Source organism: Salvelinus namaycush, chromosome 40 (assembly GCF_016432855.1).
Source record: "Salvelinus namaycush isolate Seneca chromosome 40, SaNama_1.0, whole genome shotgun sequence".
Lineage (NCBI taxonomy): Eukaryota > Metazoa > Chordata > Actinopteri > Salmoniformes > Salmonidae > Salvelinus > Salvelinus namaycush.
Genome location: NC_052346.1, coordinates 11,413,744 through 11,437,342, shown reverse-complemented (window position 1 = coordinate 11,437,342; position 23,599 = coordinate 11,413,744). Strand labels below are relative to the sequence as shown.

The 23,599-nt window shown below is 44.2% G+C and overlaps 1 protein-coding gene across 1 annotated transcript in view; it reads left to right on the top strand.

Annotated features, from left to right (window-relative positions):
• The window catches only part of LOC120033214 (potassium voltage-gated channel subfamily H member 7-like), a 100,593-nt gene that overhangs the window by 60,390 nt on the left and 16,604 nt on the right, over nucleotides 1-23,599 (top strand). Inside the window, exons 7-11 of the mRNA XM_038979497.1 lie at nucleotides 92-517; nucleotides 5,760-5,998; nucleotides 6,290-6,450; nucleotides 6,675-6,874; nucleotides 9,483-9,735. Coding sequence (XP_038835425.1) covers nucleotides 92-517; nucleotides 5,760-5,998; nucleotides 6,290-6,450; nucleotides 6,675-6,874; nucleotides 9,483-9,735 — 1,279 coding nt within the window. The remainder of the gene's footprint in view (nucleotides 1-91; nucleotides 518-5,759; nucleotides 5,999-6,289; nucleotides 6,451-6,674; nucleotides 6,875-9,482; nucleotides 9,736-23,599) is intronic.

The following is a 23,599-nucleotide window of genomic DNA, read 5'->3' as shown; positions in this document are numbered from 1 at the left end:
TCATTTGCTCTTCTAATACATTGATCCAAGCCACCATTTTCTTAATGTCTTCACTTTACTTCCTCTTAACTCCTCCCTCCTTCCTCCTCAGGTGCTATCCCTGGGCGCAGATGTGCTTCCCGAGTACAAGCTCCAGACACCGCGCATAGACAAGTTAACCATCCTCCACTACAGCCCCTTCAAAGCGGTGTGGGACTGGCTCATCCTGCTGCTGGTCATCTACACGGCCATCTTCACGCCCTACTCCGCCGCCTTCCTCCTCAACGACCTAGAGGAGCAGAAGAGGAGGGAGTGCGGCTACTCGTGCTCGCCGCTCAACGTGGTCGACCTCATGGTGGACATCATGTTCATCGTGGACATATTGATCAACTTCAGGACAACCTATGTGAATCTCAACGAGGAGGTGGTCAGCCACCCGGCGAAGATAGCCATCCACTACTTCAAGGGCTGGTTCCTCATCGACATGGTGGCTGCCATCCCCTTTGATCTGCTCATCTTCGGCTCGGGATCAGATGAAGTAAGGGAAAACGCTTAGACTCTTTTTACACTACTAAGCCAAGCTGAAACTGAGTCAAACCGAGCTGTACTGTGCTGTGTTGGCCTGGTTACATATCCACCATAGTTACGGGAACAGTGCTTGAAAGAGCCATTTGCGTCGGCCTAATCGAGTGAATCAGGCATTAGTCACTTAGCCGCTTACTCACAGACACGTGTCACTAGGCCTCGGGTACAAGTCGTGATGACATGGTGCTCCTGTAGTTTTCCCTCATTCTCTGAAATGTTTGAATTAAAGTCACTTAGTCACTTACTCACAGGCACACGTCAGACAACCGCAGGGTACTCGTCGCCATGACGGTGCCCCTGTAGGTTTCGCTAGTCAGACGCCTCTCGTGTTCACATCTGATTGGATCTCAGTCTGTAGCTATGGCAGATTGCCTCGGGCCTCCTAAAACTGTTGAACGGCGTCTGCCTCTCAAATAGCTATGAGTGCTAAACTGCAGTTTGTTGTTGTTGCTTTGTCTGTGTTGCTTTTGGCTCCCATCGGGTGGAACAGTAGCTTTCCAAGTTCTCAACTCTAGAGAAGGAGAAAGGGAAAGACAGAGCAAGAAAGATGCAGGTTAAAAGAAAGATTGTTGAACTGCAGTGAGAGGGAGAGAGGAAGAGAGAGGGACGATTTATCTACTCTGATTACACCCGCAGGATGTCAATATCTCAGCCGAGCAGCGACTGCTAAGTGTGTCCCTTGCTGGCACATCACAGAGCGGGACAGAACAGGGTACATGATGTTCCAGAAAAAAAGATGTCTCCTGCAAAATGATGACAAGTGAGCATGTGTAGGGAGCAGTGGTGTGTCAGAGCCGTGATTTGTCAAGTCATTATTTACCATCAGGTGTCTTGTACCAGAGAGTTACCCTCAGTCTGGGGTTGTCAGTGAATGGCAGGAAGAGGAAGAGGAACAGACAGAGGAGTGGTGACATGCCACAGCGTGTGTCCATGTAATATAGCATCTCTCACTTTTCAGGAAATAAGCAGCAGAGGCTACATTTTATGATAACACGTGCAGGTATTTGTGTAAGTCCTGCAGCAACAACCAATTAAGAAAATTGACGTCCAAATTGAATTTGTTGATAATTTGAACGAGGTGTGTCAGTGCTGGGCTGAAACAAAAGCCTGCATACCCAGCCAGTAGTTTTCCAGGACCCGGATTCGTGCCAGAGTTGATCACGCGTAAATGCAACGTAATTCCCTTTTTATGGGCTTTTCTCTCTATGCGTAGTCTTACTTTAAATTGAAACATGAGAATAGCATGCTATTCACCCACTATTTGTTTGAGGTGGAGCTAGAATAAATGAAGGTGTGGAGGAGGTGTGTCTACAGAATCTGACCTTTACCTAATTCCCTCATAATTCCACCACCTTTACGCGCAATGAAACCATGAATAACGACTAGCGAATTTACCGGTTCCAAGTGGAAAATGCATCTACTTCATTTTTTTCTGATAGAAATAATACCGTTCTCCATGCACTGTCGCTTACAACTTGATAGGATCTATTGATAAGAGCTAGGTCAATGAGTAATCCGTTTGGAGAAGGGGATCGTAAATACACATAGCAATTGTTTTAGATGATTTTTCCTTATGATCCCTGCAGACGAATGTGAAACCAGCCATATGGAAGCAAACTGAAAATCATATTAACATGGAATGTATATGATTTTTCCACAGTGAAATAGGATATAAATAGCTGTGCCGTTATTCAGAATTGTTATTGTGTGCCCTCATAATTTGCATGGATGAAATTTGGAGACCCAAGCTATAGGCTTCTGTAGGGCTGGACCTGCCGAGTTGATGCATGCGCTTTATAATGTTTTGATTATATGCCCAGGCTTTTCTCTGTTTTATTTTCCAGTTAGTATCATGATAAATATAAGCCACTATCAGGAGCCGCAGTCAGTAATACCCATATGGATTTATTTTTGCATCATTCATTTTCTTGAGGGTCGCTAGCATTAGTGGATCATATCTGGCTAACGTTGTGCAATAATTTGGGACATGTAGCCTATTTGAATCATTATGGAACTCAGACCTCAAGTAGCAGGTTAAACCTGGAGCCTGGCGCACGGTTCATGGCGACTGGACCGTTGTCATACACTTCCATGATTAGTGAGAATTAGGGTATATTTATACGCAAAAAGTAACCCCTTTTTCCTTCTTCCGATATTTCAAGGATTGAACTTGAATATGACAGCTTTCAGCATGAATCAAACCACTGTATTTTTATGCATCAATATCCAGTATTTAGTGCGTAGACTCTCCCCCAAAAAATGTATGATTCATATGATTTCCTAACCCTAAAATGTGCCGAAATAATCTACAAGATTATTTTTAAATCTAGTTGGTGCTGAAACGGAGAACAATATGTAGAGATGGCTTTCTTTCATTGATCCCCATATTCTGAACCCGTTCTCTTAATGTATTCTATTGAGTTTGTTGACAATTGTAATTAAAACCTTATTTAAAGAGATACATGTACTGAAAACCCCATTGAATGAAAACTCCATGAGAAAATTTGTTGGCCAGCAAGTGGGAGGGTTTTCAGCGGTTGAATTAAATTTATACAGTGTGCAAGGTAGCCACACCTGCAGAGCGTGTTACGCAACTAAATAAGGTACATCTGTATACCAAATACTGATGAGTGCATAGGAAAGGTGTGCGTGATTGGCTATGAAAAGCCAACAGACATTTACTCCTGAGGTGCTGACCTGTTGCACCCCTGACAACCACTGTGATTATTATTATTTGACCCTGCTGGACATCTATGAACATTTGAACATCTTGGCCATGTTCTGTTATAATCTCCACCCGGCACAGCCAGAAGAGGACTGGCCACCCCTCATAGCCTGGTTCCTCTCTAGGTTTCTTCCTAAGTTCTGGCCTTTCTAGGGAGTTTTTCCTAGCCAACGTGCTTCTACACATGCATTGTTTGCTGTTTGGGATTTTAGGCTGGGTTTCTGTACAGCACTTTGTGACATCAGCTGACGTAAGAAGGGCTTTATAAATACATTTTATTGATTGATTGCGTAGGAAAGGCATAAATTCCTAAATCGGGATTGGGCCCCAGGAACGTAGATAGAAAACCCTGTTGTAGCCACAAGCCTATGGGATTATGTCTTCTATTTCAGACAGTGGTTGAACACAAGCCATCACGTGCCGTCTGCCTATCAGGGGTTGTGTAGAGTGGACAGGCCAACACAGATGACTAGCAAACCCCATCCCCGGATTTACCATCAGGGTTGTTGGGGAGAAGCTTTAGCTCTCCACTCTTCAACTCACAACTCGCACCCCTTTTCATCACTCTGCACATCCGACGTTCCAGTCAAGATCAACAGTTAGGACAAATTCTAAAAACCTGGAAAGAATTTCTGATTGATTTAGGACATGCCCTGTTTGTCTGAGACTGATTTCTCTTCCCGGTTGAGAAGTACACTCTTAGAAAAAAGTATTGTCCCCATAGGAGAACCCTTTTTGGTTCCAGGGTTCTACATGGAACCCAAAAGGGTTCTACCTGGAGTCAAAAAGTGTTCTTCAAAGCGTTCTCCTTAGGGGACTGTAATGAACACGATGGGAGACAGAGAGCTGGTTTCAAGCGCTGTGCACAGCAGGTTTTTATTGTAAAGGACCACAGGAGGAGGCAAGTAGTTGGGTCCAGGAGCAGGCAGAAGGTCATACACAGGGGGTCCAAAAAGGCAACAGTACAGACAGGGAAAAGTCTAATAACGTCGTCCGGGAGATCAGGCAATAGGTTGATAACAGGAAATCCGATAGGCTAAAGTACAGGCAGGGAATAGGCAAAAGGCGTTGCTAGTGAGGCAGGCCAAAACTATCATACACGGGAGGATTAAATTACAGGAAAACCAGCGCTCCCAATAGAAGTGTGTCACAAAACAAACAATACCTCACAATGATGGGGTGCAATGAACTGAACTAAATAGTGTGTGATAATGACATACAGGTGTATGAACAGGTGATCAGAATTCAGGTGATTGGGATCTGGAGAGTGAGCTGCATTCAGGGGATCTACGTGTTTGAGAGTGTGAGTTGGAAGCAGACGTTACAAGAACAGCCAAAGAACCCTTTTAGGTTCTCCATAACACATTTTTTCTCTAAGAGTAAAGGAGACGAAAGCTGCTGTAAATGATTGCAGTGATTTAGGGGGAAGATTTGGGCAGATGGGCCGGTCGGTTTGTAATGGAGCTTTCAGAGCCTGAGCAGTAGCATCCGTGTCCCTCACCAGAGCATATTTACCTGTGACAGAGTCGAGTCAGTGTTGCGCCATAAATCAGACCCCCATTCTATGAGACAAGGAACCATAGTCACTGTCAAATTGAGTCTCATGTGTAAACGGGAGAAGCACCCTGTAAATAAATGTGTACAGGTGCAGAGAGCTGAGTGACTGTAGAGGATGAGAAACAGTAGTAGTAATGACTTCCCTCAGGATATTACTATAATCGTCAGTCCTGATGAGACGAGGAACAAACTATTAGCGTTTCCCTAAGACTCACTTATGCTGTTTGCAGACTGTGCGACACTAATAAATCAGCTCTTATCTCATGGCAGGCCGTGGTCGTTTATTGTTTTTTTTGTCACCGTGTTAATTTAGCTGGGCAGGAATTGAGATGGAGAGATGCCAGGATTAAGGCTGTTTAAATGAAACTGAACAGAAGGAGGGGTGGGAGGACAGGAGAGGCGTGGTGTTTGCTTTCATGCTGCCTGGCTGGAAGACTTGGACGTTCACTGTCAAAAGCTCAGTTATTTTAGATTTGTTTTTATTGTTCTTTAAAAACATATTTTTTCTGCAGTCGTCTTAGTATCAGTATGTAGGCTTGATAAATCCCCCTCACCCCTCATTTTAGAATGACGGAAATATGTTATGTTATATTTATATTATTGCCACTGCTCTCTGCTGGTTTAGACAGCAGTCTATTTTTTCCAGAGTTCCCTTCCATTGACACACTGTCATGCTCAGTGATTTAGAAACTGGAATTAGAAACTGGATCGTGGTCATTTAGCCAAGCTTGATTGTAACAGTACTATCTTAACCCTAACTCCTTACCTTTGATCTGACCGTAAGGTTACCCCTAATCACAACAAATTGCTTCCTGTTGTGATGCATCCAATTAAAAAATAACTTGCCTGCACTGTACTGCAACACTCAAACCCCCAGCCAATCACAGCTCTGTTTACTTCTATGTCCCCTCAGACCACAACTCTGATTGGCCTGCTGAAGACCGCCCGGTTGCTCCGACTAGTTCGCGTGGCCCGTAAGCTGGACCGATATTCAGAGTACGGCGCCGCCGTCCTTATGCTCCTCATGTGCATCTTCGCCCTCATTGCCCATTGGCTGGCCTGCATCTGGTACGCCATCGGCAATGTGGAGAAGCCCTATCTGGAGCACAAGATTGGCTGGCTGGATAACCTGGGCGTGTCCATTGGAAAGAGGTACTAGGCAAGCTAAAATATACTGAATTACTGAATATCGTAACAACATGTACCATGGACTAGTGCCTCAATGTACCCAATACTATTTACTGTATCACATGACTCTTTAATAACGATGCAGTTAAATGATAGGAAAGAACGTCATGATTTGTTAATTAAAATAAGAAATATTGGTACAAAATCCGATTTTTAAAAAAATACTTTCCCCATTATTATGTTGGGATAATACTGTAGAAAAAATACAGTGAAATGTATCGAACCATGAACTGAGTGTACCATCTCACCCCCTAGGTACAACTACAGTGACCCCAGCTCTGGCCCGTCCATCAAGGACAAATACGTCACGGCCCTCTATTTTACCTTCAGTAGCCTGACCAGCGTGGGCTTTGGCAACGTCTCCCCCAACACCAACTCCGAGAAGATCTTCTCCATCTGTGTCATGCTGATTGGCTGTGAGTGTTTAGACTGTACTGGGACTGAAAACAGAACAAACAAATGAATACGTTATACATATTACTACAATGAATCACTATTACTGTAAAGCCAAGTAGTACTACTCTGTAAGTTATTGTACTACTATATTCCTAGCTACTGATTAATTAAGGGAAAATAGAATATTGCTAACAGTGATGACGACATGATGATCACCTGTCTGGTGTGATTCTCCCTCTCGCAGCCCTAATGTACGCCAGTATCTTTGGTAATGTGTCGGCTATCATCCAGCGGTTGTACTCCGGTACGGCGCGGTACCACCTGCAGATGCTCCGGGTCAAAGAATTCATCCGCTTCCACCAGATCCCCAACCCACTGAGGCAACGCCTGGAGGAGTACTTCCAACATGCCTGGAACTACACCAACGGCATCGACATGAATATGGTGCGAATGGGGGGAGTGTGTGGGGGTTGTGTGGGGAGGAGGGTGGGGGTGGGTGGGTGGGGGTGTAGGGGGTTGGGAGGCTGTGTGTGTGCGTGTTTGTGTGTGTGTGTGTGTGTGGGGGGGGCTAATAAGTCTTCAAAGTGAGACATTAGCAAAAAATATGCTCATATTGGGACATAATGTTAGCCTTATGGTGGGATAAGAGAATGCATAATGGTTAAGTCTCAGATTGATGATTCAGATTGCTGCTGTTCTTCAATAGGTTTTTAATGTTCAGCCCCACAGTTTGACGATGCGGTTATGTTACTGCATTGCTGTGTTTCTCCTACAGCACTTAGCTTCTCGGTGAAGCTGTTCAATGTTTTTTCTGACCTTAAACAACCTTGTCTGCAAGACGGTTCTTACCATTAACATAAAGCCTAGTGTGTTCCCTTAGCGACATGGTTATATGACATTATTATGATCTTGATTAGGATTCTAAACTCTAGAATGAAAGCCATGGATACTGTATGTAAACCGGCTTTTCCCCTGGTGATGTTAACTGTACTTATTTAAATGTGTCTTTTCCTTGTCTGCCTCATGTCAAATGGAATGACTTCATCACTCTGGTAAGAGCAGGAGGTACTGTGTTCAAAGAAACGTGTTGTTTTCAAAAATGGCATAGTGTAGTAAATCGTAGACCAAGACGAAAATCAAAGAATACATTTATTAAAATCCATAACTTCGTCTTTATAGTCTAGGAAAAAAAGCACGTTAATTTGAAGGCATGCTCCCCAGTTACTTTTAAATACTGTAGCCCTCTCTAGATCATGCCTTGTACACTGAGTATAGAAAACATTACGAACACCTTCCTAATACTGAGTTGCAACCCCCCTTTTGCCCTCAGAACAGCCTCAATTCGTCAGCACATGGACTCTACAAGGTGTCGAAAGCTTTCCACAGGGATGCAGGACCATGTTGACTCCAATGCTTCAGATAGTTGTGTCAAGTTGGCTGGATGTCCTTTGGGTGGTGGACTATTCTTGATACACACGGGAAATTGTTGAGCGTGAAAAACCCAGCAGTGTTGCAGTTCTTGTCACACACAAACAGGTGCGCCTGGTACCTACTACAATACCCCGTTCAAAGGCGCTTAAATATTTTGTGTTGCCCATTCACCCTCTGAATGGCACACATACACAATCCATGTCTCAGTTGTCTCAAGTCTTAAAAATCCTTCTTTTACCTGTCTCCTCCCCTTCATCTACACTGATTGAAGTGGATTTAACATGTGACATCAATAAGGGATCATAGCTTTCACCTGGAAAGAGCAGGTGTTCTTAATGTTTTGTACACTCAGTGTACATACTGACTTCCACATTGCATGCCAGCCAGTAGTATAACCCTCAGTGCTTCTAGCAGCCCATATTGTCCATCACAGATTGACTTGCATGTGGCTTGTCACAAGGTCACCGTTTGCATGAAATCTGTGTATTCAAACACAGTCACATAATTTTATATGGCAGTTACCAGGCTGTGAATACTGCCAATGGGAGAGGCACAGACAGCCTGGCACGGCCAGGTTTCCCTCCATGTGGGAGGCTTGGCACATGTCCAGCGATATTGCACCTGCACTTGCCAAATGTTGTTCAATCTCTCCTTTCCAAAATCTGCTGCTATGATTTTATTCCCCAACTATTGAAAAATAGCCTCTCTTTTTCAAGAAATTTAGATTTGTCCAGATTCGTTTTTTGTTAATAAGGTCATTGTTTTCTATGTGATATAGAGTAAGAATGTTTTATTGTTTCATTTTCCCCTTTTGTGTGTTTGAAGCCTTTCCTTTGCCCTCTGGTCCTCTGTGATGTCACAGTTCAAGATTTGATCCTCTGTTTACAGTCATCTCATGACCTTTAACCTGTAACCGTTGACCCTGTGTGGTGTTCAGTCCCAGGCAAATTACTTGTTTTCCAATTGAGGGCAATTATGTCACTGAATCATTTAGGTGACATTTTTTCCAGTGAAACTATTTGCATTTAAGCATGTAGTAATTTAAATAGTTGAAATACTTTTGTCACTCTGATCCTTAAACTCTAAATGACATGACAGGTTAATTCAGTTTTGAGGTGAGTATTTTATTTATTCTTTTTTATAATAAATCTGAATCACAGACACTAATGATACCCCACTAAGATAGAAAGTTCCCTCATGAGCACACTTGTGCTAATTATTTTTTTTTAATCAAAGGGAAGACATGTTTCCATGTTTGTTTCCATGTTTTCCTAGTTTGTTGTGTCTTGTATAGCAGTGTTGGATATCTAGCTGTTTACCCCCACCTGCTAGTACTCTGATTAAAAACTATGGAAAGATGCCATAAAAATACCCCCTCAAACAGTCACATATGACAATGCAGTATTTAGATTTTGAGAAGAAGACCAAAACACAATTGGCAATTGTATCAACCCACTCTGGATTCCAAACCAAATCTGACTCGCAAACTCAAACCAAACTCACACCCAAAGACGTCTCGAGTTAGTTTGTCAGCACATCTCTGATAACACCATAAACACTTCCATCCCAGTCCTATGTGACCATTCTCCTATTGCTGTGGCCTGTCTTTTCACGCCCCCAGGTCCTAAAGGGTTTCCCAGAGTGTCTCCAGGCTGATATCTGCCTCCACCTCAACGCGAGTCTGCTCCAGGGCTGCAAGGCATTCCAAGGGGCTACTAAGGGCTGCCTGAGGGCCCTGGCCATGAGGTTCAAGACCACGCACTCCCCACCGGGCGACACACTGGTCCACTGTGGAGACGTGCTTACTGCCCTCTACTTCTTGTCCCGGGGGTCCATCGAAATCCTCAAGGATGACATCGTGGTGGCCATTTTGGGTATGCGCTACTCAAATGTTGACGTTGTTTATTGTTTCACATTGTTTATTAATATTATCTTTATTTAACCTGGTATGTTATTGTAAACTCCATTTGACACTTCAGAGGTATTTTGTGCTTTGTAAAAAAGTCGAACCAAAAATATATGCGAGACACTAGTCACTGCAACAATGACTTGTCTTTTTATTCATGTCGGGCTGTGGAAGGTGTGCTGCTCTCCAGTAAATTGACATCCTGAAGAAATGGTTACCTATGGCTGTGTGAATACTTCATTACAGGATGTTCACACTACTCAAACACTTCTAATGATTTCCCTCTGCCTGAAGGTCAGCTTAATCAGGCTGTTTGGAAGAGAAACAATCTTAGAACAGCAGCACTGCAGGCACACTTTCAAAGACTGTTTTTGTCTCTAAACAGTTCAAGCGGTACTGGAAATTAATAGTAACACAGTACAGTTCAGGTGTCCCAGTGCTGCACTTCTCATCAAAGTGTGTGTGTGTGTGTGTGTCTCTTGCCTCTCTGTGTGTGTCTGTATATCCTCTGTGTACTGTTTATAAGAGGCTAGTCTCGCTATTCTGCTATGCCTGGGTGAGCAGCTGACATCTCTAATGAGCACAGATTCTCATGGCTCCCTCCAAGAACAAACTGTGATAGACAATAGCGCTGTATAGGAGGGTTTTATAGCTGGGAGAAGAGAGAGAGGGTAGAGGATGAAGGAGAGAGTGATAGAGGGGTAGATAAAGAGTGGGGGGAGAGATGAGGAGAGAGAGAGAGTAGAGGGGGTGGAGGGAGAGATGGAGAGAGGGGAACGTAGGGTGGTTTATTGGATCATGTATTATGCTATATAATTGCCAGCTGAGGGTGATGGAGTGTTGGTGGTGTTAGCAGTCGCTGCTCGCAGGAGATATTGACATCCCCGGGATGTAATCAGAGTAAATCTCCCCTTCATCTCTCCTTCCTTCTTTCCCCTCTCCTTGATCTCTCTCTCTCTCCATTTCTCTCTCTCTCTTTCTTTCTCGGCGTCAGCCCAGCGCCAAGCAAGTGTTACAGGCTAAGCATTGTATAAACTGCTCATTTTTCACTCAGCCAATGAGCTTCAGCAAAACGCAGCGACACAATAGGGTCATGGGAAGACGGCGGTCGTGTTCCCTTGCTCAGACATTGCTGATGCATGCCAGATCTTACAACTCCTGGATAAGTATTTTGCGCATCAGTTAACCACATTATACAGTATGTTATAGCAATCTGATGCCTCACGTTACAGTTGATGACATGGCAGGTAACCATTGGTTGACGCATGCAATGTCTGAGCAGGGGAAAACCACAGGTGTGTTGAAAGAGATGGGTTAATAAATGCTAATTGCTCCATTTATCGCAGTCACATATTTAATGGTGAACTAACCAGAGGAAAGACTAGGTGCTTGTCCTTACTCTCACCTTAGCGGCTGCCCAGGTTTGGACAAGGCCGTATTCATTTGACCATGGAGATCTAGGCCAAGAGCCAGGGCATGCTGTGGGGCATGTGTGTGTGTGTACACACACACACACACACACACACACACACACACACACACACACACACACACACACACACACACACACACACACACACACACACACACACACACACACACACACGTTGGTATCTCTGGAGGTGACATGACAGGCTATCACTGCCATACTGACACTGTAAACTGACAGGTCTGCGCAAAGGGAAGTCAGGCGTGAAATAATGATATAACTGAGCCTCTTGGTCATTCCAGGTCAGCACTATAGACATTCACACTACCTCCCTGTTGTCCTATAGTCAGCACTATAGACATTCACACTACCTCCCTGTTGTCCTATAGTCAGCCCTATAGACATTCACACTACCTCCATGTTGTCCTATAGTCAGCCCTATAGACATTCACACTACCTCCATGTTGTCATATAGTCAGCCCTATAGACATTCACACTGCCTCCATGTTGTCCTATAGTCAGCACTATAGACATTCACACTGCCTCCATGTTGTCCTATAGTCAGCACTATAGACATTCACACTGCCTCCATGTTGTCCTATAGTCAGCACTATAGACATGCACACTGCCTCCCTGTTGTCCTATAGTCAGCACTATAGACATTCACACTGCCTCCCTGTTGTCCTATAGTCAGCACTATAGACATTCACACTGCCTCCATGTTGTCCTATAGTCAGCACTATAGACATTCACACTGCCTCCCTGTTGTCCTATAGTCAGCACTATAGACATTCACACTGCCTCCATGTTGTCCTATAGTCAGCACTATAGACATTCACACTGCCTCCATGTTGTCCTATAGTCAGCACTATAGACATTCACACTGCCTCCCTGTTGTCCTATAGTCAGCACTATAGACATTCACACTGCCTCCATGTTGTCCTATAGTCAGCACTATAGACATTCACACTGCCTCCATGTTGTCCTATAGTCAGCACTATAGACATTCACACTGCCTCCATGTTGTCCTATAGTCAGCACTATAGACATTCACACTGCCTCCCTGTTGTCCTATAGTCAGCACTATAGACATTCACACTGCCTCCATGTTGTCCTATAGTCAGCACTATAGACATGCACACTGCCTCCCTGTTGTCCTATAGTCAGCACTATAGACATTCACACTGCCTCCCTGTTGTCCTATAGTCAGCACTAGAGACATTCACACTACCTCCATGTTGTCATATAGTCAGCCCTATAGACATTCACACTGCCTCCATGTTGTCCTATAGTCAGCACTATAGACATTCACACTGCCTCCATGTTGTCCTATAGTCAGCACTATAGACATTCACACTGCCTCCATGTTGTCCTATAGTCAGCACTATAGACATGCACACTGCCTCCCTGTTGTCCTATAGTCAGCACTATAGACATTCACACTGCCTCCCTGTTGTCCTATAGTCAGCACTATAGACATTCACACTGCCTCCCTGTTGTCCTATAGTCAGCCCTATAGACATTCACACTACCTCCCTGTTGTCCTATAGTCAGCCCTATAGACATTCACACTACCTCCCTGTTGTCCTATAGTCAGCACTATAGACATTCACACTGCCTCCCTGTTGTCATATAGTCAGCACTATAGACATTCACACTACCTCCCTGTTGTCCTATAGTCAGCCCTATAGACATTCACACTGCCTCCCTGTTGTCCTATAGTCAGCCCTATAGACATTCACACTACCTCCCTGTTGTCCTATAGTCAGCCCTATAGACATTCACACTACCTCCATGTTGTCCTATAGTCAGCCCTATAGACATTCACACTGCCTCCCTGTTGTCCTATAGTCAGCCCTATAGACATTCACACTACCTCCATGTTGTCATATAGTCAGCCCTATAGACATTCACACTGCCTCCCTGTTGTCATATAGTCAGCACTATAGACATTCACACTGCCTCCCTGTTGTCCTATAGTCAGCACTATAGACATTCACACTACCTCCCTGTTGTCATATAGTCAGCACTATAGACATTCACACTGCCTCCCTGTTGTCCTATAGTCAGCACTATAGACATTCACACTGCCTCCCTGTTGTCCTATAGTCAGCACTATAGACATTCACACTACCTCCCTGTTGTCATATAGTCAGCACTATAGACATTCACACTGCCTCCCTGTTGTCCTATAGTCAGCCCTATAGACATTCACACTACCTCCCTGTTGTCATATAGTCAGCACTATAGACATTCACACTACCTCCCTGTTGTCATATAGTCAGCACTATAGACATTCACACTACCTCCCTGTTGTCATATAGTCAGCACTATAGACATTCACACTACCTCCCTGTTGTCATATAGTCAGCCCTATAGACATTCACACTACCTCCCTGTTGTCCTATAGTCAGCACTATAGACATTCACACTACCTCCCTGTTGTCCTATAGTCAGCACTATAGACATTCACACTACCTCCATGTTGTCCTATAGTCAGCCCTATAGACATTCACACTACCTCCCTGTTGTCCTATAGTCAGCCCTATAGACATTCACACTACCTCCCTGTTGTCCTATAGTCAGCCCTATAGACATTCACACTACCTCCCTGTTGTCCTATAGTCAGCACTATAGACATTCACACTACCTCCATGTTGTCCTATAGTCAGCACTATAGACATTCACACTACCTCCCTGTTGTCCTATAGTCAGCCCTATAGACATTCACACTACCTCCCTGTTGTCCTATAGTCAGCACTATAGACATTCACACTACCTCCCTGTTGTCATATAGTCAGCACTATAGACATTCACACTACCTCCCTGTTGTCATATAGTCAGCACTATAGACATTCACACTGCCTCCCTGTTGTCCTATAGTCAGCACTATAGACATTCACACTGCCTCCATGTTGTCCTATAGTCAGCCCTATAGACATTCACACTACCTCCATGTTGTCCTATAGTCAGCACTATAGACATTCACACTACCTCCCTGTTGTCCTATAGTCAGCACTATAGACATTCACACTGCCTCCATGTTGTCCTATAGTCAGCACTATAGACATTCACACTACCTCCCTGTTGTCCTATAGTCAGCACTATAGACATTCACACTACCTCCCTGTTGTCCTATAGTCAGCCCTATAGACATTCACACTACCTCCCTGTTGTCCTATAGTCAGCACTATAGACATTCACACTACCTCCCTGTTGTCATATAGTCAGCACTATAGACATTCACACTACCTCCCTGTTGTCCTATAGTCAGCACTATAGACATTCACACTACCTCCCTGTTGTCCTATAGTCAGCCCTATAGACATTCACACTGCCTCCCTGTTGTCCTATAGTCAGCACTATAGACATTCACACTACCTCCCTGTTGTCCTATAGTCAGCACTATAGACATTCACACTGCCTCCCTGTTGTCCTATAGTCAGCCCTATAGACATTCACACTACCTCCATGTTGTCCTATAGTCAGCCCTATAGACATTCACACTGCCTCCCTGTTGTCCTATAGTCAGCCCTATAGACATTCACACTACCTCCATGTTGTCCTATAGTCAGCACTATAGACATTCACACTACCTCCCTGTTGTCCTATAGTCAGCACTATAGACATTCACACTGCCTCCATGTTGTCCTATAGTCAGCACTATAGACATTCACACTACCTCCCTGTTGTCCTATAGTCAGCACTATAGACATTCACACTACCTCCCTGTTGTCCTATAGTCAGCCCTATAGACATTCACACTACCTCCCTGTTGTCCTATAGTCAGCACTATAGACATTCACACTACCTCCCTGTTGTCATATAGTCAGCACTATAGACATTCACACTACCTCCCTGTTGTCCTATAGTCAGCACTATAGACATTCACACTGCCTCCATGTTGTCCTATAGTCAGCACTATAGACATTCACACTACCTCCATGTTGTCCTATAGTCAGCCCTATAGACATTCACACTGCCTCCATGTTGTCCTATAGTCAGCACTATAGACATTCACACTACCTCCCTGTTGTCATATAGTCAGCACTATAGACATTCACACTGCCTCCATGTTGTCCTATAATCAGCCCTATAAACATTCACACTACCTCCCTGTTGTCATATAGTCAGCCCTATAGACATTCACACTACCTCCATGTTGTCATATAGTCAGCACTATAGACATTCACACTACCTCCATGTTGTCATATAATCAGCCCTATAGACATTCACACTACCTCCATGTTGTCCTATAGTCAGCACTAGAGACATTCACACTACCTCCATGTTGTCATATAGTCAGCACTATAGACATTCACACTACCTCCCTGTTGTCCTATAGTCAGCACTATAGACATTCACACTACCTCCCTGTTGTCATATAGTCAGCCCTATAGACATTCACACTGCCTCCATGTTGTCCTATAGTCAGCACTATAGACATTCACACTACCTCCCTGTTGTCATATAGTCAGCCCTATAGACATTCACACTGCCTCCCTGTTGTCCTATAGTCAGCCCTATAGACATTCACACTACCTCCCTGTTGTCCTATAGTCAGCACTATAGACATTCACACTGCCTCCCTGTTGTCCTATAGTCAGCAGTATAGACATTCACACTACCTCCATGTTGTCCTATAGTCAGCACTATAGACATTCACACTGCCTCCTTGTTGTCCTATAGTCAGCACTATAGACATTCACACTGCCTCCTTGTTGTCCTATAGTCAGCACTATAGACATTCACACTACCTCCCTGTTGTCCTATAGTCAGCACTATAGACATTCACACTACCTCCATGTTGTCCTATAGTCAGCACTATAGACATTCACACTACCTCCTTGTTGTCCTATAGTCAGCCCTATAGACATTCACACTGCCTCCATGTTGTCCTATAATCAGCCCTATAGACATTCACACTACCTCCCTGTTGTCCTATAATCAGCACTATAGACATTCACACTACCTCCATGTTGTCCTATAATCAGCCCTATAGACATTCACACTGCCTCCCTGTTGTCCTATAATCAGCACTATAGACATTCACACTACCTCCATGTTGTCCTATAATCAGCCCTATAGACATTCACACTACCTCCCTGTTGTCCTATAGTCAGCCCTATAGACATTCACACTGCCTCCCTGTTGTCCTATAGTCAGCACTATAGACATTCACACTGCCTCCCTGTTGTCCTATAGTCAGCCCTATAGACATTCACACTACCTCCCTGTTGTCCTATAATCAGCCCTATAAACATTCACACTGCCTCCATGTTGTCCTATAGTCAGCCCTATAGACATTCACACTACCTCCCTGTTGTCCTATAATCAGCACTATAGACATTCACACTACCTCCATGTTGTCCTATAATCAGCCCTATAGACATTCACACTGCCTCCCTGTTGTAATATAATCAGCACTATAGACATTCACACTGCCTCCCTGTTGTCCTATAATCAGCACTATAGACATTCACACTACCTCCCTGTTGTCATATAGTCAGCACTATAGACATTCACACTACCTCCTTGTTGTCCTATAGTCAGCACTATAGACATTCACACTGCCTCCCTGTTGTCCTATAGTCAGCCCTATAGACATTCACACTACCTCCCTGTTGTCCGATAGTCAGCCCTATAGACATTCACACTGCCTCCCTGTTGTCCTATAGTCAGCCCTATAGACATTCACACTACCTCCATGTTGTCCTATAGTCAGCCCTATAGACATTCACACTACCTCCATGTTGTCATATAGTCAGCACTATAGACATTCACACTACCTCCATGTTGTCATATAGTCAGCACTATAGACATTCACACTACCTCCATGTTGTCCTATAGTCAGCCCTATAGACATTCACACTACCTCCCTGTTGTCATATAGTCAGCACTATAGACATTCACACTACCTCCCTGTTGTCCTATAGTCAGCACTATAGACATTCACACTGCCTCCCTGTTGTCCTATAGTCAGCCCTATAGACATTCACACTACCTCCATGTTGTCATATAGTCAGCCCTATAGACATGCACACTACCTCCATGTTGTCCTATAGTCAGCCCTATAGACATTCACACTACCTCCCTGTTGTCATATAGTCAGCCCTATAGACATTCACACTACCTCCATGTTGTCCTATAGTCAGCCCTATAGACATTCACACTGCCTCCCTGTTGTCCTATAGTCAGCCCTATAGACATTCACACTACCTCCCTGTTGTCCTATAGTCAGCCCTATAGACATTCACACTGCCTCCCTGTTGTCCTATAGTCAGCACTATAGACATTCACACTGCCTCCCTGTTGTCCTATAGTCAGCCCTATAGACATTCACACTACCTCCCTGTTGTCCTATAGTCAGCACTATAGACATTCACACTACCTCCCTGTTGTCCTATAGTCAGCCCTATAGACATTCACACTACCTCCCTGTTGTCATATAGTCAGCACTATAGACATTCACACTACCTCCCTGTTGTCCTATAGTCAGCACTATAGACATTCACACTACCTCCCTGTTGTCCTATAGTCAGCCCTATAGACATTCACACTGCCTCCCTGTTGTCCTATAGTCAGCACTATAGACATTAACACTACCTCCATGTTGTCCTATAGTCAGCCCTATAGACATTCACACTACCTCCATGTTGTCCTATAGTCAGCACTATAGACATTCACACTACCTCCCTGTTGTCCTATAGTCAGCCCTATAGACATTCACACTGCCTCCCTGTTGTCCTATAGTCAGCACTATAGACATTAACACTACCTCCATGTTGTCCTATAGTCAGCCCTATAGACATTCACACTACCTCCATGTTGTCCTATAGTCAGCACTATAGACATTCACACTACCTCCATGTTGTCCTATAGTCAGCACTATAGACATTCACACTACCTCCATGTTGTCCTATAGTCAGCACTATAGACATTCACACTACCTCCCTGTTGTCCTATAGTCAGCCCTATAGACATTCACACTACCTCCATGTTGTCCTATAGTCAGCCCTATAGACATTCACACTACCTCCATGTTGTCCTATAGTCAGCCCTATAGACATTCACACTACCTCCATGTTGTCCTATAGTCAGCCCTATAGACATTCACACTACCTCCATGTTGTCCTATAGTCAGCCCTATAGACATTCACACTACCTCCATGTTGTCCTATAGTCAGCCCTATAGACATTCACACTACCTCCATGTTGACCTATAGTCAGCCCTATAGACATTCACACTACCTCCCTGTTGTCCTATAGTCAGCACTATAGACATTCACACTACCTCCATGTTGTCCTATAGTCAGCACTATAGACATTCACACTACCTCCCTGTTGTCCTATAGTCAGCACTATAGACATTCACACTGCCTCCCTGTTGTCCTATAGTCAGCCCTATAGACATTCACACTACCTCCATGTTGTCCTATAGTCAGCCCTATAGACATTCACACTACCTCCCTGTTGTCCTATAGTCAGCACTATAGACATTCACACTACCTCCATGTTGTCATATAGTCAGCACTATAGACATTCACACTACCTCCCTGTTGTCCTATAGTCAGCACTATAGACATTCACACTACCTCCCTGTTGTCCTATAGTCAGCCCTATAGACATTCACACTACCTCCCTGTTGTCCTATAGTCAGCCCTATAGACATTCACACTACCTCCCTGTTGTCATATAGTCAGCCCTATAGACATTCACACTACCTCCATGTTGTCATATAGTCAGCCCTATAGACATTCACACTACCTCCCTGTTGTCATATAGTCAGCCCTATAGACATTCACACTACCTCCATGTTGTCATATAGTCAGCCCTATAGACATTCACACTACCTCCATGTTGTCCTATAGTCAGCACTATAGACATTCACACTGCCTCCATGTTGTCCTATAGTCAGCACTATAGACATTCACACTACCTCCCTGTTGTCCTATAGTCAGCACTATAGACATTCACACTGCCTCCCTGTTGTCCTATAGTCAGCCCTATAGACATTCACACTACCTCCCTGTTGTCCTATAGTCAGCACTATAGACATTCACACTACCTCCCTGTTGTCCTATTCAGCCCTATAGACATTCACACTGCCTCCCTGTTGTCCTATAGTCAGCACTATAGACATTCACACTGCCTCCCTGTTGTCCTATAGTCAGCCCTATAGACATTCACACTACCTCCCTGTTGTCCTATAGTCAGCACTATAGACATTCACACTGCCTCCCTGTTGTCATATAGTCAGCCCTATAGACATTCACACTACCTCCCTGTTGTCCTATAGTCAGCACTATAGACATTCACACTACCTCCCTGTTGTCCTATAGTCAGCCCTATAGACATTCACACTACCTCCCTGTTGTCATATAGTCAGCACTATAGACATTCACACTACCTCCCTGTTGTCCTATAGTCAGCCCTATAGACATTCACACTACCTCCCTGTTGTCCTATAGTCAGCACTATAGACATTCACACTACCTCCCTGTTGTCCTATAGTCAGCCCTATAGACATTCACACTACCTCCATGTTGTCATATAGTCAGCACTATAGACATTCACACTACCTCCCTGTTGTCCTATAGTCAGCCCTATAGACATTCACACTGCCTCCCTGTTGTCCTATAGTCAGCACTATAGACATTCACACTACCTCCATGTTGTCCTATAGTCAGCACTATAGACATTCACACTACCTCCCTGTTGTCCTATAGTCAGCCCTATAGACATTCACACTACCTCCATGTTGTCCTATAGTCAGCCCTATAGACATTCACACTACCTCCATGTTGTCCTATAGTCAGCCCTATAGACATTCACACTACCTCTATGTTGTCCTATAGTCAGCCCTATAGACATTCACACTACCTCCCTGTTGTCCTATAGTCAGCACTATAGACATTCACACTACCTCCATGTTGTCCTATAGTCAGCACTATAGACATTCACACTACCTCCTTGTTGTCCTATAGTCAGCCCTATAGACATTCACACTACCTCCCTGTTGTCCTATAGTCAGCCCTATAGACATTCACACTACCTCCCTGTTGTCCTATAGTCAGCCCTATAGACATTCACACTACCTCCATGTTGACCTATAGTCAGCCCTATAGACATTCACACTGCCTCCCTGTTGTCCTATAGTCAGCCCTATAGACATTCACACTACCTCCCTGTTGTCCTATAGTCAGCCCTATAGACATTCACACTACCTCCCTGTTGTCCTATAGTCAGCCCTATAGACATTCACACTACCTCCCTGTTGTCCTATAGTCAGCACTATAGACATTCACACTACCTCCCTGTTGTCCTATAGTCAGCACTATAGACATTCACACTACCTCCCTGTTGTCATATAGTCAGCACTATAGACATTCACACTACCTCCATGTTGTCATATAGTCAGCCCTATAGACATTCACACTACCTCCATGTTGTCCTATAGTCAGCCCTATAGACATTCACACTACCTCCCTGTTGTCCTATAGTCAGCCCTATAGACATTCACACTGCCTCCATGTTGTCCTATAGTCAGCCCTATAGACATTCACACTACCTCCCTGTTGTCCTATAGTCAGCACTATAGACATTCACACTACCTCCCTGTTGTCCTATAGTCAGCCCTATAGACATTCACACTACCTCCCTGTTGTCATATAGTCAGCCCTATAGACATTCACACTACCTCCATGTTGTCATATAGTCAGCCCTATAGACATTCACACTACCTCCCTGTTGTCATATAGTCAGCCCTATAGACATTCACACTACCTCCATGTTGTCATATAGTCAGCCCTATAGACATTCACACTACCTCCATGTTGTCATATAGTCAGCCCTATAGACATTCACACTACCTCCATGTTGTCCTATAGTCAGCCCTATAGACATTCACACTACCTCCATGTTGTCCTATAGTCAGCCCTATAGACATTCACACTACCTCCATGTTGTCCTATAGTCAGCCCTATAGACATTCACACTACCTCCATGTTGTCCTATAGTCAGCACTATAGACATTCACACTACCTCCATGTTGTCCTATAGTCAGCACTATAGACATTCACACTGCCTCCATGTTGTCCTATAGTCAGCACTATAGACATTCACACTACCTCCCTGTTGTCCTATAGTCAGCACTATAGACATTCACACTGCCTCCCTGTTGTCCTATAGTCAGCCCTATAGACATTCACACTACCTCCCTGTTGTCCTATAGTCAGCACTATAGACATTCACACTACCTCCCTGTTGTCCTATTCAGCCCTATAGACATTCACACTGCCTCCCTGTTGTCCTATAGTCAGCACTATAGACATTCACACTGCCTCCCTGTTGTCCTATAGTCAGCCCTATAGACATTCACACTACCTCCCTGTTGTCCTATAGTCAGCACTATAGACATTCACACTACCTCCCTGTTGTCCTATAGTCAGCCCTATAGACATTCACACTACCTCCCTGTTGTCATATAGTCAGCACTATAGACATTCACACTACCTCCCTGTTGTCCTATAGTCAGCCCTATAGACATTCACACTACCTCCATGTTGTCATATAGTCAGCACTATAGACATTCACACTACCTCCCTGTTGTCCTATAGTCAGCCCTATAGACATTCACACTGCCTCCCTGTTGTCCTATAGTCAGCACTATAGACATTCACACTACCTCCATGTTGTCCTATAGTCAGCCCTATAGACATTCACACTACCTCCATGTTGTCCTATAGTCAGCCCTATAGACATTCACACTGCCTCCATGTTGTCCTATAGTCAGCCCTATAGACATTCACACTACCTCCCTGTTGTCCTATAGTCAGCCCTATAGACATTCACACTACCTCCCTGTTGTCCTATAGTCAGCCCTATAGACATTCACACTACCTCCATGTTGTCCTATAGTCAGCACTATAGACATTCACACTACCTCCCTGTTGTCCTATAGTCAGCACTATAGACATTCACACTACCTCCCTGTTGTCATATAGTCAGCACTATAGACATTCACACTACCTCCATGTTGTCATATAGTCAGCCCTATAGACATTCACACTACCTCCCTGTTGTCATATAGTCAGCCCTATAGACATTCACACTACCTCCATGTTGTCATATAGTCAGCCCTATAGACATTCACACTACCTCCATGTTGTCCTATAGTCAGCACTATAGACATTCACACTGCCTCCATGTTGTCCTATAGTCAGCACTATAGACATTCACACTACCTCCCTGTTGTCCTATAGTCAGCCCTATAGACATTCACACTACCTCCCTGTTGTCCTATAGTCAGCACTATAGACATTCACACTACCTCCATGTTGTCCTATAGTCAGCCCTATAGACATTCACACTACCTCCCTGTTGTCCTATAGTCAGCACTATAGACATTCACACTACCTCCCTGTTGTCATATAGTCAGCACTATAGACATTCACACTGCCTCCCTGTTGTCCTATAGTCAGCCCTATAGACATTCACACTACCTCCCTGTTGTCCTATAGTCAGCACTATAGACATTCACACTACCTCCATGTTGTCATATAGTCAGCCCTATAGACATTCACACTACCTCCATGTTGTCATATAGTCAGCCCTATAGACATTCACACTACCTCCCTGTTGTCATATAGTCAGCCCTATAGACATTCACACTACCTCCCTGTTGTCCTATAGTCAGCACTATAGACATTCACACTACCTCCCTGTTGTCCTATAGTCAGCCCTATAGACATTCACACTACCTCCATGTTGTCCTATAGTCAGCCCTATAGACATTCACACTACCTCCCTGTTGTCCTATAGTCAGCCCTATAGACATTCACACTAACTCCCTGTTGTCATATAGTCAGCCCTATAGACATTCACACTACCTCCCTGTTGTCCTATAATCAGCACTATAGACATTCACACTACCTCCCTGTTGTCCTATAGTCAGCACTATAGACATTCACACTACCTCCCTGTTGTCATATAGTCAGCACTATAGACATTCACACTACCTCCCTGTTGTCCTATAGTCAGCCCTATAGACATTCACACTACCTCCCTGTTGTCCTATAGTCAGCCCTATAGACATTCACACTGCCTCCCTGTTGTCCTATAGTCAGCACTATAGACATTCACACTACCTCCCTGTTGTCCTATAGTCAGCCCTATAGACATTCACACTACCTCCCTGTTGTCCTATAGTCAGCCCTATAGACATTCACACTGCCTCCCTGTTGTCATATAGTCAGCACTATAGACATTCACACTACCTCCCTGTTGTCATATAGTCAGCCCTATAGACATTCACACTACCTCCATGTTGTCATATAGTCAGCCCTATAGACATTCACACTACCTCCATGTTGTCCTATAGTCAGCACTATAGACATTCACA